Consider the following 15758-nt stretch of genomic DNA (forward strand, 5'->3'; position numbering starts at 1 on the left):
GTATTATAATTGTGCTTCTATAAAAAACTTCATAGGTGGATTTTTTCTGGAAATGCAATATGTGTGTGCATAACTCATTTATTTTGCAAGTATTATGGACTTCTTTATTGTGTACATGTGCAGAACAAATGAATTACACACACACATATATAATGGCAGACTGCAGGTGAGTCAGTCACTATATGAACCCTCCAATGTTTTTTTCAAAGCTATGAATTTAAATACTTTTATGAAACAACCTTATCACCTTCAAAGTATTTTCTATAACAGTTAACTCATTTGTCAAATCTGTGATTCCATTATTGGAAACATTTTTCAAACTCATCTGTTTGGAAGGCTGACAGCACCTCCCTCATTTTTCCTTCACCTCTTCTATGTTCCCAAACTAGTGTTCTTTCAGGTCCCTCTTTACATGCGGAAACAAAAAGAAATCACATGAAGCAAGGACGGGTGAGGAAGGTGCGTGAGACAAGAGAGGTATGCTGTTTTATGCCTAAAACAAGCGCACTGAGATGGCTGTGTGAGCAGCTGCATTGTCGTGGTGGCAAAATCAGTCCCCTTCTGCCACAAACCAGGCTTTATTGTGTGACACACTGTTATACAATCTTCTCAGAACCTCTAAATAGAAAGCTTGATTAACAGTCTGACCTGGTGGAATGAACTCCAAATGAACTCCAGTCAACATTTTCATCCATTCGGGATGTTGACGGACGCCAGAAAGAAGTTTGTCATCAATCAACATTTCACCTCTTTTGAGTTTTTCCCACAGCGCTGTCCTTGTAAACTCTGTTGAACATCACAACAGTTTCGGCGGCATTTTTCCCGAGTGAGAAACAAAATTTCACAGCCACATGCTGTTCTCTTAAATTGGCCACCGCAAAAAATGAGCTTCAAGTGAAACTGCTTGGATGCAAAATTTTACTGTGACCAGAAAGAATCTGGTTGCACTAACACAAAGCTAGTCATTCAATGCTCACCTAGTAGGAAAAATGTATACTATGAAGGTTCTGCTCTGCTCGATGCAATTCTGGTTTTGGGGGGACCCCATCATATATCATTTCCAAGATTATGAATGTGGGCGCAGACAGCCTCATCATCTAACTGCAGAGGAGCTGGTGGCTTTGAAACACAGATCTGGAGATGAGCAGCCCACCCCGCCTCACAACACTACCAAGCATATATAGGAAACCCGTGGAAGGTGTCAAATGCTGTTGAACCGGCTCGGACTCACAGTGACTCCATGGTTATCAGCACAGAACACTGCTGGTCCTGTGCCAGCCTCAAGATTATCACTGTGGGGAGCACACTGTTTGAGACAGTATAGCAGTCCATCGAGTTGAAGGACTGACTTCCTCTGGTTTGATGGACTCTCTACTTTCCCAAGCATGGTGTCTTTTCTGGGCACTGGTCTCTCCTAGGAAGCTGTCCAAAGGACAGGAGAAGATATTTTGCCACCCCCTCCTCAGGAGCATTTTAGTCATATTTCCTCCATAAGAGGTCTGCTTGTTCTTCTTGGAGTCCATTGCACTTGGAAACTGCTTCAGCAACACAATGCAAATGCATCAGCTCCTCTCTCACGCCCCTCGCCTCCTGACATTCATTATGCATATGAGGTGAATGAAAATACTGTGACTTGGCTTATGTGCACCTTAGTTCTCAAAGTGGTATCGTCGTTTTTTAATATGGTAAGTATGTCATATGCAATAAGTTTACCCAGTGTAAAACATCTTTCAATTCTTTGAATGGCTGCTTCCAGGAATACTGATTGTGGAACAAGTCAAATGAAGTCCTTGAAAACGTCAATATTTTCTCCATGCATTATGGTAGATCTATTAAGTAAGGTTGTATGGATTTTCCTTCTCTGGATTACAATATCCATTGCAATGGCTATGATGAACTCAGACAAAATTCATAATGAAGAGATTTATTAAGGAAGTTAACAAGTTGTAATGCCAGTAAGAAATGCTCGGGATTGTTTATTAAGGCATGTTACAAAGTTCTTTTAACTTTGCCAGCACAGGCCCCAAAAGCATGCCTCTCTGCATATATGCCTCAACAGGAAGTTATTCAGATTCATCTCCAAGGGTTCACCAGCTCATTGAATTAAGTGCCCAGAGGCAGCCCCTCCTGTAAGGCTCAGCTCAAAGACACTCAGAACCCCATCTGAAGGTCAGCATGTCCAACTTCCCTAGTTAAGTGCCTACAGTCCTTCTATAGATTTTTTACTTCATTTGCAAAAGAAGGCAAAAGAGACTATAAGTCCCATTTACTTGTCCAATAAGCATTGATCTCTCAAATAATTGTCTAGCTGTATGCAAAGTGTTGAAGGATCTCTCTCAGAAAATGTGGAATTATAGTGGTCTTTCCTTTGCCCCTTTGTTTTCTATAATCTATGCTATTCTCTTTAGTTTTAGATTGTTTTCCATCACGCATATTAATATAACGACATTTTTAGGTTTTTGGAAAAAATCCATTAATGTTTGAATCTATTTTTTCAAGAATTTTTTGAAGCTTCCATATACTAGTGAATGGGCCCTTTACACTAGATATGCTAGACATACTAATTCAGGTAAATTTAGCCTCATCTCAAAATCATATATGTTATCTCTCATTCAAAAGCCAAGTGTTCTAACGTCTTGCTAATTAATTGTACATATATGTATATCACACACATATGACTCATTGATATAGAGACACTTTTAATGAATTAGGTATTCTGTCTGAGGAGATCTTTGATTACATTGAATTGAGGCAAATGAAATAGAAGAAAAACAGCTTATTCAAAATCACTTTGATGAGCTTTAATCCAGTACTCCTGAAACTAAAAGAAGTATTTCTCTGTGCATGCAAGACTGTTTGTTTGCATGTGTATCTATATGGACTTTAATAAGCATAGCATAAAAGTGAGAAATACTAAAAAGGTCGGTTTATACTTTTATAATGTCTGAAATAAAGGACTGACATATTGTGGGTGGTATTTGAACCATTCCTCTTGGACAGGTATTTACATATTACCCTCATGAATTTTTTAATCTTCCCATGTTTTTGATCTTCCCTTAAGCATCAGTTTTACCTCAAGAGTGACATATTACAATGGCACTGAGATAGATAACAATAATTACCAATATCGTAGTATCTTAAATGCCTATGAAATACATATTTTAGGAAGTCTGCTTCCAACTGTATAAAGAAAAGTGTACATTATTATATTCTAATTAAAAGGATTAATGAGCCTGAAATTTTGATAAGTTGAATGGGATACTCAAGGGTTGTTTTCAACTCAATCGCTCCAATCCTCTGTTGTAAAATACAGGGGATATTTCTCTGGGTTTTATCTTAATGTTTATAATATTACAGTATTTAAAGTCTATTCTGTGAACTGTTCAATTATGAAGACATCTAAGATAGTGTCAGCTCTAGTTTCTAAAACAGAAAATCAGTAAGACGAAATAAGAAATGGCACATGTAGCTGATATAAACGTATTTAACTATTATCCCTAAATCGTTTTGTTGGGACATTCTATTAACGACAACACCAGTGTTAAATCTAAAGTAGCATAATTACAGTCATTAATGAGAAATACTTTTAGATTCTTTTTTTCTCTCTTGCAACAGTTTAATTTTCTCTTCCACAAACGTTACCCATCACAGTTGGGTCTCTCTTGTGAGGCTAGCAGTGTTACTCTCATGATAACTCATTGTGGGGGATTTTTGTGAACTTTTTCCCAAATGAGCTACGTTTTCCCACATTATATTGCACTACCACTCATGCTATCACAATAACATATGTTACAGTAGAAATACATGTTTCCAACATAAAATTTAATTCATAAATGGTAAATAGAGAATGTACTCATTGACAGTACATCTTTTTTATGGAAAGTGGATATGGCCGCTTAAACATCAACGTTTTAGGTAATAATAGATTAAAAAATGTTTAATTTAGAAAATTATTTGCAGATGCCTTTACGATTCAACTTTGAATGTATCCAAACCCTGGAAAGTAATCCTGGGAAGAAGAAAATGCAAAAGAGAGAGAAACCACCATGCTTGCTAAAGGCCACAGCCGTTCCACGATGCTATATGAGAATGCTTGTTGTGGTGAGGGGCCAGCAAGTCACCTATGACCCGTAGAGATCCGACGCAGGCCAGCGGGACACGCTGCCTGGTTCCGTGCTGTCCTCACATTCCTTCTATGCCAGTCAATGGTCGCAGCCACCGTGTCAATCCATCTTGTTGAGTATTTTCTATATATCATTTAATGTTTAGCTGTGAAATAAGGCTTCAGTGGAGGGGATCATTTTAACCCTAAATCTGTAATCAGGTTTTTGTTTATTTGCCTAATTATCAGAATAAAAGAGTAATAGGAGAAAACAAACAAATCAACAAAGCTGTAGTTTAGGTAAAAAGAGAAAAAGTATGACTTTATTTCTCTTTTTTCTTTTTGGAATCATGTCCGGATCAAATTAAAAACAATAATTCAAAGGTGAAACACTTGCCAGGAGGGTGACCTAACCTCTGCTGCCATGCGTTTAAAGACCGGCCTGTGCTGCTGGGCCCAGGCGGCCATCGAGGCGCTGGCTACATCACAGAGAGGCAAGATTCGGGCCTTAGCCCCATTTTGTATAGTGTGCTTGGATTTTGGCCCAATTTCTGAACATTCTAGTCCCCAAATTTTTATTTTAGAGGCAAGCTAAATTAGTATACCATATTTACACTTTTAGCTTCAGCCAGCACTCCAATTTAGACTTTGATCAGAACTTTGCAGTTAGATAGTAAACTTTACACAGCGATTAATGAAAACAATACTTTTATTCCTATTCTGCTATTGTGCCATTTGCATATAGCTCACTTGGTTGCTCTGTGGGGGTATTACAATGATTGTCAGAGCAAAAGGAATTTGTATCTAATTTTAATAACATATCACTATTGTTATTTTTTTAATTAATTTCACCTTAAAGTATAACTTACCTTCCATAATATAAATGTTTTCATGAGAAGGGAATGAAGTAAATAAGTTCAAACATCTACAAATACAAATCTGCAAAACAGCATTTTCTTGGAAATTCACATTTAGCTCAGATTTATATGATAATTCTTAAGGAAATGAATAAAAATATAATTGAATTTTACAAGCAATGATAGCACCATAAACAAATGAGTAGAAGTTTAATGGACAGATAAATGTTGATATGTGGTATGAATAAATGAATGAATGAATAAAAAAATAAAAGGAAAATCAATGTCATTAAAATAGGGAATATTATAAACTGAAACAACTTTAAAAATGGATCAATAGGGAGATCAAATGCTAAGGTGTTACATTTTAACCTAACTACATCGATCATATTAGACTTTTCAACTGAATGTTCTGTGTTGTGTTTTTGTCTTTGTTGTTTTTGTTTGTTTGTTTCTTGTTATTGTTTTGTACAATTTTCTGTACATTAAATCCAAGCAATGTAAATTGTTAGAAAGAGTCAATGGACTAAAAATTACCTAGGGACATGACAGAGGCATGTGGATTTTGGTCATGATTGTACAACTCTCCTTAATATGATTGAACTATTAAATTGTATGATATGAGAATTACATGCCAATAGAACTATTTTTAAATGATAGAGAACCTTATATTTTTGTGATTAAATATTTAAATATCAGTTCAATCAGCAAGACAAAGGTCCTTGACATATCTTTGTAATTTCCTGAGAAATGTTTTACATTACAATTGTGAAAGTTTGCAAGAGCCCTATAAGCTAAGGTGAAAGTTTACTGTTCAAATATGAAAACTAGCTTATTATTCCATCTCATTACAGCTAGTGTCCACTTAGAACATGAGGAGCTCATCACCTGGAAGCGATTCTTACCTCGACATGTGGGCAAGAGACCACTCCATTGGCCATTGCTCCGACACTGGGCTCGAGAAGCCCCCTGCAGCAAGTAGCCGGTGTTGCAAGTGAAATTCACCACATCATTCAGGTTGAATTCACTGCCATTTGTGAAACCCCGGGCAGGGTTTCCAGGGTGACCGCACGTGATGGCTGTAAGAAAAGGTGAGTAAATATTACTGTGAGGCAATGAGTCACGTACTTGGGATTACTTACTAGTAAATATGCAGATGGGTGCAATGTATGGATTAAAGTGTTTTCGAGTAATCATATGTTTTTCAGATTCTACTCTTATTTTGAAAGGAAAATTGGGAGATTAAAGCATGGGGATTAATCCAAAGACTGTTATTATAATTGAAGAAAATAATTAATACCTCATAAGTACCCTCTTTATCAGAGAAGAGGACATTATTTCTTACTCATTTCTTGACAGAATAATACATTTTAGAATGAAGCAATGAGAAGGCAAACTATACCAAAATTATTCATTAATCCAGAATTTGAATACTTTCCCCTTGGTATCTACAAGCCAAAATGGCAAAACTCTCATTTAGAAACCACCGTACGTAGGAATTCAGTTGATCATTTGAATTGTGCGTGTGCAAAACCTTCACATGCCAATGTTGCTGTGGTTACTACTTGTCATTTGTTCTCAGTCCTGGTGACAGAGCATCGCTGCTCCATATGGTTCCCCAGGATGCGCTCTTTACAGGCACTGAAGCCAGGACTCATCGTGTGAGTGCCAGCCACCAGCATCGTGTGAGTGCCAGCCACCAGCATCTTGTGAGTGACAGCCACCAGCATCATGTGAGTGCCAGCCACGCACTAGAACATCAGTGCCACTAAGACTCCTTTACACGAACGTTGAACACAGTGAAATTAGCAAAAATAGCGATGGCTCCTCAAACTTTATTTTTGTTGAAATTTCCTCTTGGATGATCCTTTTATACGTAATGAACTGCTATTAATGTCATGATGAAAATGCCCAGAGAGAACAAAGAGAAATATTCATTGGTTTTTATCAAAAGAAATACATTATACTCATAACCCCGACTCTCTTCCCTCATTTATCTTGTCAATACTTTTCCTTCTCCTCAGTAAGACTCTCATCCCTAAGCTTTGCCCATTGCCCACAGAACTATTTATAGCGAATAAGTGGCATGACCCTACAGTTATACCATTTCCTTAACTTGTCACACAAAGACAAATTATATACAGTTAGAAAAAATACTTAATATGAAATTAGCAATAAAGGAAGGGTAAAATATTTTCCAAAAATACTACAATATTTATTTAAAGGGTTTAAATAAAATTCGTACTTACATTTTTTTCTCTTTTAAGAGAAAGACTTTTAAAACACTGTATTCTTAATGAGACAAAAGGCAGCAAATATACAAAACAACACCGAAGATTAATAGAGTGTGGTGATACATATATATATAATCCACTCTGACTCGGCACCATATATATGTATTCTTCAGGTTAACCGATCAACTCTGACTCGGCACCTTTACTTTTTTATCTTTAGGGCACGTTTCCATCTTGTTTATCCTGTGTACAATTGGGGAAGGTGAGTGTGATGGCGTCACTCATTCTTGATCCCTTTGAAAGGAATTAATGAGCAAACTAAATGTGAGAAGATGTTTGGGTGAAGGGTTGCTAGAAAACGAATAGAGAAGCACAAAAGAAAAAGAAAAGAGTGCTGATTCCTGCTCAAATTCTTTTTATTTAGACACATTGAGAGTGCTTTATTGTGTTCTACTCTGAAGAGTAAACGTCCTTCTGTGATGACTGCCTGGCAGATGAACATGAAGAATAGGAGGGTCTGATAAGTGAGTCATGCGCAGTGTACTTACGGACACACACAGGCGTTTGTCCAGACCACTTGTGGTCCTGCAAGCAGATCCGAACGGACGTTCCAACAAGACGGAAACCGGGATTGCACTGATAAACCACGGTGTCTCGGTAACTGAAGCCGTCTCCACTGATATGACCATTCACAATTGGATCAGGAGAACCGCAGTGGCCAGCTGCAAGTATATGGGCAAACAACACAAGTGCTGGAAAATTTTTCTTTCATAAGAGTACTACATTAATAGTTGAATTAAATTTATTGTCAAGTCAAAGACGTTATTGAATAGGTAATCTATTATACATGTTTCCAGTTGTGCATATCTATGCATACGCATATGTGTTTATTTTAAATCGTTGTTTGACTAGTTATACTTTCCGCCCAACGATTGCAGCTAACTTTTATTATCAAATTATCCTTCCGTATCTAAGTAAACAGATTATAAAAATTTCTAGATGGAAAGCATGTCCAGAGAGTGGGGTTATTAACACCTTTCTGAAATGCCAAGTGGAAGGCCCCATTCAGAATACAAATTCAGTTTTAAAGATTTAAGTTTCCATTGCTCATAAAGCAATGTCTTGGTGATCATGGTCTTCAGGCAATTTCAGATATCATTTAGAGTCTGTGGGGAAGACGCACTACGTACAGTGGAGATGCAATAGATTACAGCGGGCAGTTTAAATGCCTGGTGACTGAGCTCCCCAGCACGTAAACTGAAGACGAGTCTGACGGTAGAAATCACAATGAATATTCCTACGTTAGGGGAAGATACACGTAGTGATCTGAGCAAGTCCGGAGTGTGAGAGGGTAATCCAAAGCAGCTTCGAAGAAACTTCTGAAAGCTTCTGAAAGTACAACTACATTGAACATCATTTTGATTTTTTTGAGGTGCTGGATGGTGAAGTCAGGTTTTGTAAGGTTTGAAGAAAACATGGAAGCCAGTGTGTTTGTTTCTTATAGTCTTTTCTGTGAGTTCTTACATGATATTTCCTTTCTTTCAGTTCCTTCCCCATATTCTTTCCCACTTCCATTTGTTCCTGCCATTCTCCATCTATTCTTAAATAATTTTTACATTTAAAAATCTGTAGTTTTATTTCAAGATAACACTAAGATGCCGTCTGTCCTCATGGTTTTACCTTCAAGGTAATATTGCAGAAAGAAGAGAGAAAAAAGAGAATCAATGGCTAGGTATCCATGAGCAATAGAGCTGCTCAAACCATACATGACAATGAGTCACGATAGTCACGCTAGATTTGCCTGATTTCATGATCATGATCATTTCCCAATCAGTCACATCAATGACGCCAATTCTGGTCAGAGGCTCACATGCTCAGATTTAAAACCACACCTAACAACAATGCCATTGACTGAGCCCTTGCCGGTGCTGATTATGTGACCCTTCTTTGTTTTACGTATTAGCGGCCTCGTGACCCACCCACAGAGCCACCACTTCTTATACACGCAAATATATGCTTACGCACTATATTATATTTAATATAAATATTAGAAATATATAACAAATGTTTATCTATGTATATGTATACATACATACAAAGGTCCTATGAGTTGAAATCAACTCATAGGACCTTATATATTGTTCCTAAAGCTTTAAATCTCTTTGGGAGAATATAGCCTTATCTTGTTTCTGAGGAGTAACTGATGGATTCGAACTGCGGACCTTGTGGTTAGCAGTCAAATATATAAACTACAGCAGTACCTGGGCTCCACATATACACATCCTTACATATACAAACATATGTACCTGTGTATTATATATGTGTGTATATGTAAATAGACATAGATGAATTTATAGTGTCATTGCTCCAAAATTTTATAAAACAGCATTTAGTTAAGCATTGTGCATGTGCATGTATATGAACAATTTAATGAGATAATTTATCTTAGTTAAGCTGTGCACACTTCTCTCACATTATCGATGCTAAACTTTTTCTCTACCATAGAGTTTTAAAACATGAGTGCAGTCTGTTGAATAAATTCCCCTAATCTACACCACTTAACACATCTATCTTTGAATACATGCTCATAAATTTTATTTAGCAAATCTATAAAATGGATATATATTTATATATGAAAAATATATCAATGTATATGAAAATATATAAGTATATCCTGTTTTTGTATTAATTCTATAGATTTCTTAAACAAATTGCTAAATTTCTTTTAATTCAAGGAAGAATGAACAATTCTAAAACTTCCACCTTTCAGAACTTCATATATTAATGCTCCATTGTCTCCATTTTGGGGTAGGTCTTTCTGTGGAATGGGTAATTCACCAACTGCTGAATATTATTTTGAAAGAAGGGGGCAGCAGAGTCGAGAATAAAATGTTAGAACTCTAGTTCTATCCAGCTGCAGCTCTTTATTTTGCAAACCACGCCGAAAAACTATCATCCACATGGCCTATGAGGACTAATTGAACAACAGGTAAACTAACTGAACAATAGGAAAACTGAGATTTCAAAACAAGGGAGCTCTTAAATATACTGTAGTGGAATGGATGGGTCACTGGAATATGTATTTTTATTTGCAAAGTGATTGTTTTGAACCATAAGCTTTGGGAATCAGTTATAAATGTATTCTATATCAAATAAAACCTGTACTTTTGTTTCATTTACAAACAGTACATTTTGTTCAAAATATTTGAAATAGTTGAATGTTATAATTAAAAGAAAAGAGAGTTTCTTTTAATGACCTTTTTATAAAACCAAGTTTGGAGGAAATGCAAACCACCAAACAAATTTAACAAAAGCAAAGCACTCTATCAAATGTTCTTTTATAGAAACAGAAGTTTAGCTATAGGTATGTCATAGGCAAAACACAGGAGAATTACCTCCTTAGATAAAGTCTCAGCTTCTTCATTGATCAGGGTTTTCTCATAAACTGCTTTTATGAGGGACAGCTCAGGAGGACAGAAACTGCATGGTCCCCTGTGAGCTCAGTCTAGCCTGACGTGGGAGGAGAAGACACAGAGGAAACCTCCCATGCCATTAAAACCAGCGCAGCATGGTCAGCCCTCAGAAAGACCAGGGACCGTCAGCGCTTCATGTACATTAAGGACTTTGGCACATGATGGCGGGGATCACAGCATGCCCAACCACTCAGAGCCGTTGCTCCTGGAACGCTTCTGCTTAAACGCTAGTGCACAGATGTTTTAGTTAAGTGTGAACCAGTTCTGAGACAATAAGAGGTTTCTTCTTGGTTTATAGTAGAGTTCATATTCTGAAAACTAGTTTTTGAACACATCTCATTCCTTTCATTTCTTAAGCTCTTATCCCTGGTTAAAAAAAATTGTCCATACTTTCTAGCATGTGGCTATATTTTAGAGGTATAATTTTATAGCTAGAACCTCAAATCCATTTTGACTCATGGTAATCCCATGTGTGTCAAAGTAGAACAAGGCTCCATTGAGTTTCCTTGACTATTTTTGGGAAAGAGGACTCTAGCCCTTTCTTCCAAGGTGCATATGGGGACACCACAACTGTCAATCTTGAGGTTAGCAGCTAAATGCTTTGACGATATGAACCACGTAGGGATTCATAGGTGGAATTTGTATATTTTTAAAGCAATTTCCATATTGTGCTGCATTATTTGTTTTTGATCATGCTTTTATGTAGCCTGTGAAACCTAACAAAATTACATTGCATTTTAGGGGCACCTTCCTGGAGTGATTGGCTATGGTGTCGTAGAACCTAAAAAGATACCTCAGGTGCTAATTAGGATTTAGTTTAAACTACAACACAAAATAGAAATGGAACACTTCTGAACCAGGAAAAATAAGTTAAAGACTCCCTGAATTAGGTAGACTTGTAAATTTTTAGAAATGAAGGCTGTGATTTGGGAGTTTAATGATATGTTACTTTTTATTTATTCCGTAGAAATCTGCTCTACAGACTCACAGTGTGTGCCCTGTTAGAGGGATTCCTTGCACTAGTCTGACTGTGGCCTAGCAATAGTGACATTAATAGGAATTGTTTAAGTAGATCCCAGTCCTATGGTAAGGCCACACACACACACATAGAGGCACATAAATATTGTCCTGCTCACAGTTGCATAGTTAAGGTCACCTTTCCACTATGCCAGTTTGCATCAATACAAATATTTAAATATTGGTCTGGGGATTAGAACTGAATACATTTTCAGAAAATCTATAAACCACATATGAATCCTTAGTATTTGCTTTGTGAGTCGAATATTTATTGTTGAAAATAAATTAATAAATTGCAAGCATCTTGCACCTGTAAGAGTACTTAGAAAAGGATTGTGTTTTATTCTGTAAATTCTTTTACAACACTGCCTTTAAGCTAAAGTCGAGGTAATTTGGGGAGTGGATTCTCAAGGTAGTTTTGAAACTCTTCACGGAAATTAATAAATGGTCATAAAATGTCAAATGGATGAGACCCATTTATACATAAGCCAAGCACTATTAGCATTAAGCATAAACATGTATATTTGAATTTATAGATCTATACTTATTGAAAGATTATATTTGTATAAGTGACAAATGCAACTCATTGTTTTGCTTCCATTTCCCCTCCATGTGAAATTTCTCTTATACCGGGGAACAATGAGTACTTATAGAGAGCATATGAAATCTTTTCAGGTATATGAAAATATGGAACTGGATGAGCTGTAAAACATTTTTCAGTGTAATAACACCAATAAGAAAATCCAATCCCTTTGTCACAATAAGCATTTTTATTGACTCTATGCTGACCATACCTACTCAATGACTCAAATGATCTTAAGTCATATTTGATGTGAAGTAAACTGCAGGCCAGTGGCATACATATTTAAGTGCTCTACCATGAATTGAAAGGTCAGGAGGACCCGATCTGTATCACTTCTCTCAACCCACACCAAAAGTCTCTTCGGAAGGCAGCCCTGATGATCTGCTTCCAAAAAGTCAAAGCCTTGACAACCCTACAGGACAGTTCTACTCGGTGGCCATGGGGCTGCCACAGGCCAGGTGTGCCTGGAGGTCAACTAACAACTGCCACCATTATTTGAACAGTCTCTCGGGCTTTTAGAAATCTTGCATTTCCATTTTTCCTGTGTTCTCCAAATGTGCCATTATGTTTTATACCACAAGGTCTTTGCATATTCTGCTCCATTTGCCTGAAATTACCTTTCCAATAGTTTATCTGTAAACAATTTCTCATAATCTGTATATGACTTCTAGTTTTGTTTGTTGTTCAGCAAGTACCATTTTATTTTTCTTATATTTTTATCTTCATGGTTAAACTTTGAGTTCTAAATCCAGGGTCATGATCCATCCACCATAACTGTAAAACATACAAATGACCAATAGCAGATGTCTAAAATATTATATTAGTTATTTTCCATGATCACTGTTGCTATATTAGTCCAGGTCCTCATTCTTCAGTGACTATGAAGATTCTACAAAGGAACTGGATTCTATTTGGCAAAGCAGACTCTCTGTGGTATCTGCTGTACCTACTGCCCTGCTTTGCCTTTTTGCATGTGGCCACTGTGTCTGTGTTTCTAGAATAATTTGTTACTTATTCCATTTGTACTTACTTAGATCCCACATATCCACCAGAACTGCTGCCTTCCTATTTCCTGATCTTTCAGTCTTACTGGTTTCTACCTCCCTCTTCGATTTCCGAAGCAATTTGTTAATACCAGCCATGTGCTAACCTTGAATACAAAGTTTTTATTACAGGTATTTTGTATGTATCTTATTTCTTCTTTAGAGTATACATCCCTTAAATGAAAAAAAGTCCCATAATTTTACAACCTGTGTGACGTCTTTGAAGGACTAAAGAGATGACTTTATATAACACAGCATTCTAGAAAGAAGCACTACTACTGAGGAAAATTTATATATGATCACTGCCTAGCCATTGATCATATATACAGCATATACATAAAATATGAAGATGAGAACTGAGGGTTTCCAAATTGTTTGTCTCCCTTGACTAATACACAGCTTATATTGTACACCGAAGAATGTATAGTAAAGACCAAGGGGGATAGTATGGATCTCCTGCTCTACAATTGAGTTTTTTTGCTGCCACGAAGTTTTTTTTCTTAATGATGTATTTATTTTTTCGAAGACCCTTTTATTGGGAGGTAACACAGATATCTTATCATTCCATGGTTCAATCACATCAAGCTGTATTGTACAATTGTTACCATAATCAGTTACAAAACCTTCTCTTTCTTCTTCAACTCTTTGATATCATCTCCCCTTGGGCCCCTCAAGTATGTAGTCTTTTGTGCCTGATTTTTTTTTCCACTTGAAATAATGCTTTTGAGGTCTTTCCATATTGTATCAATAGTTATTTTTATCAGTTGTTTTATTTATTTTTAACTCGTGGGAGCTGTCATAAAATATAAGACTTCGAAGGCCACTTTTTAACTCCCTCAGCATGATGGAGAAGTGTGGGGCTACATACCAGAAGTTCAGTCGTTCAACTCCACCAGTCGTTTCTCAGGAGAAAGATGAAGCTGTCTGCTTCCATAACACTTCACAGCCTCAGAAACCCAAATGGGCAGCTTTAGTGTATACTGTGTGGTTTTGATGAGTTTCAATCCACTTGATGGCAGTGAGGAAAGATGAAAATATATGGAATTTTAACTACGTCTTCTAGTTTTTTAACCATTTGTATGACACGCAAATCCAGAGACATCTAGTCAACTAGACTCATAATAACCCGATTGGACAGAGTAGAATTGCCTCAGGGAGTTTCTGAGATTCAATCTTTCTGGAAGCATCTGGTGCCATCTTTCTCCCAAGGAATAGCTGGTGGGTTTGAACACAGACCTTTTGTTAGCCACTCAGCTTTCCCCAATGCCCCACCAGAGTCCCTTGTCTATGAATAGCACCATGGTATTCTGTTTAGGAAAGAAGCAGTCTCCTCCAAACTCACTGTACTGTAGACAATACAAACGTATGTCAAATAGTAACAAAAAAGTGATAATGATTTTTTATGTGGAAAATGGCTCAATCTATCACTGACGTCTTGAACACTGCAGATTAAAGAGATTACGTATGGGAGAGATAATATGTTATGATGTGTTGAAATATCTGAAAGATATAAATGGTGTCAAGTGCTTACTGTGGGCTTCTACAATAGGGGAACTTAGATTACAAATGTACAACCTCCTTCTGCCCTGTGTTCTCTGTTGGAGTCACTGCAAACAACCACGGGGAAGGCAAACAGAAGGAAATCCTTAAAGGAGCACGGGGACCACAGACATCCCTGATGGATTATAAGATGCCTGATAAAGTAGATATGAGGTCAGGGTTCTCAGTGCTTAATTCTCCATCCTAGGGAGATTTGTAATATCACAGAGTACAAACAATAAATTAGAACTAGCCCTCTGTAGTTTTACAAAACCCTGGGAAACCCCCGTTATAAGCAGGCATTGATTAAGCTTGGGCTAAACTTTAATTTATTCTAATGCACAAATGCATTGCTTTGTTTCAAAATAATCTGTAAAAACATTAACACAAGATTGCATGATTCTTTTTTACTCTTGGGAGTTCTAACACAACATACATTTAGTTCTGCCTTTGTTAAGTTAGGAAAAGAAAATACTTCATATCTTTACATTCAAGTCTCCCATGGAAAGCTTCGTCAAGACTCACAGAGTGAAACTGGGCTCCATTCATGTGCTTGACCATTTCTGCCTCAGTAATGACCAAGGCACTGGTCATATTTCGCCTGCGTAAGGCCTAGGAGACCATCAGAGTCAACCGCTGAGAGGTGACCGCGTCGCACATGAAGTCAAAGCAAAGTCTCAGATAAGCTCATGTTTTCCTACTAACCTGACAAAGAAATAATAGGCTCCACCCACAGCTATGTTCTTATCCTTGTCAGATAAAATCCATTCTGTTTTTGTTTTGTTTTTTGGTTTATTATATTTTGTTTTCCCCAAACCAATAAGGCTTCAATAAGATTCACATTTACTTTCAGAGCAAGACATCATGATGACTCTCCCCATCAGTATGGGCAGGTACTACAATAGAAAGT

At 37.0% G+C, this 15758-nt stretch overlaps 1 protein-coding gene across 1 annotated transcript in view; it reads right to left on the reverse strand.

Annotated features, from left to right (window-relative positions):
• The window catches only part of CSMD1 (CUB and Sushi multiple domains 1), a 2262799-nt gene that overhangs the window by 80913 nt on the left and 2166128 nt on the right, over positions 1-15758 (reverse strand). Inside the window, exons 53-54 of the mRNA XM_045286696.1 lie at positions 7742-7915; positions 5865-6038 (exon numbers count right to left, since the gene is read on the reverse strand). Of these exons, the coding sequence (XP_045142631.1) occupies positions 5865-6038; positions 7742-7915 (348 nt within the window). The remainder of the gene's footprint in view (positions 1-5864; positions 6039-7741; positions 7916-15758) is intronic.

This window comes from Echinops telfairi, unplaced genomic scaffold (genome assembly GCF_000313985.2).
Source record: "Echinops telfairi isolate 266 unplaced genomic scaffold, ASM31398v2 ScPeMD7_9;HRSCAF=40, whole genome shotgun sequence".
Taxonomy (NCBI): Eukaryota; Metazoa; Chordata; class Mammalia; order Afrosoricida; family Tenrecidae; genus Echinops; species Echinops telfairi.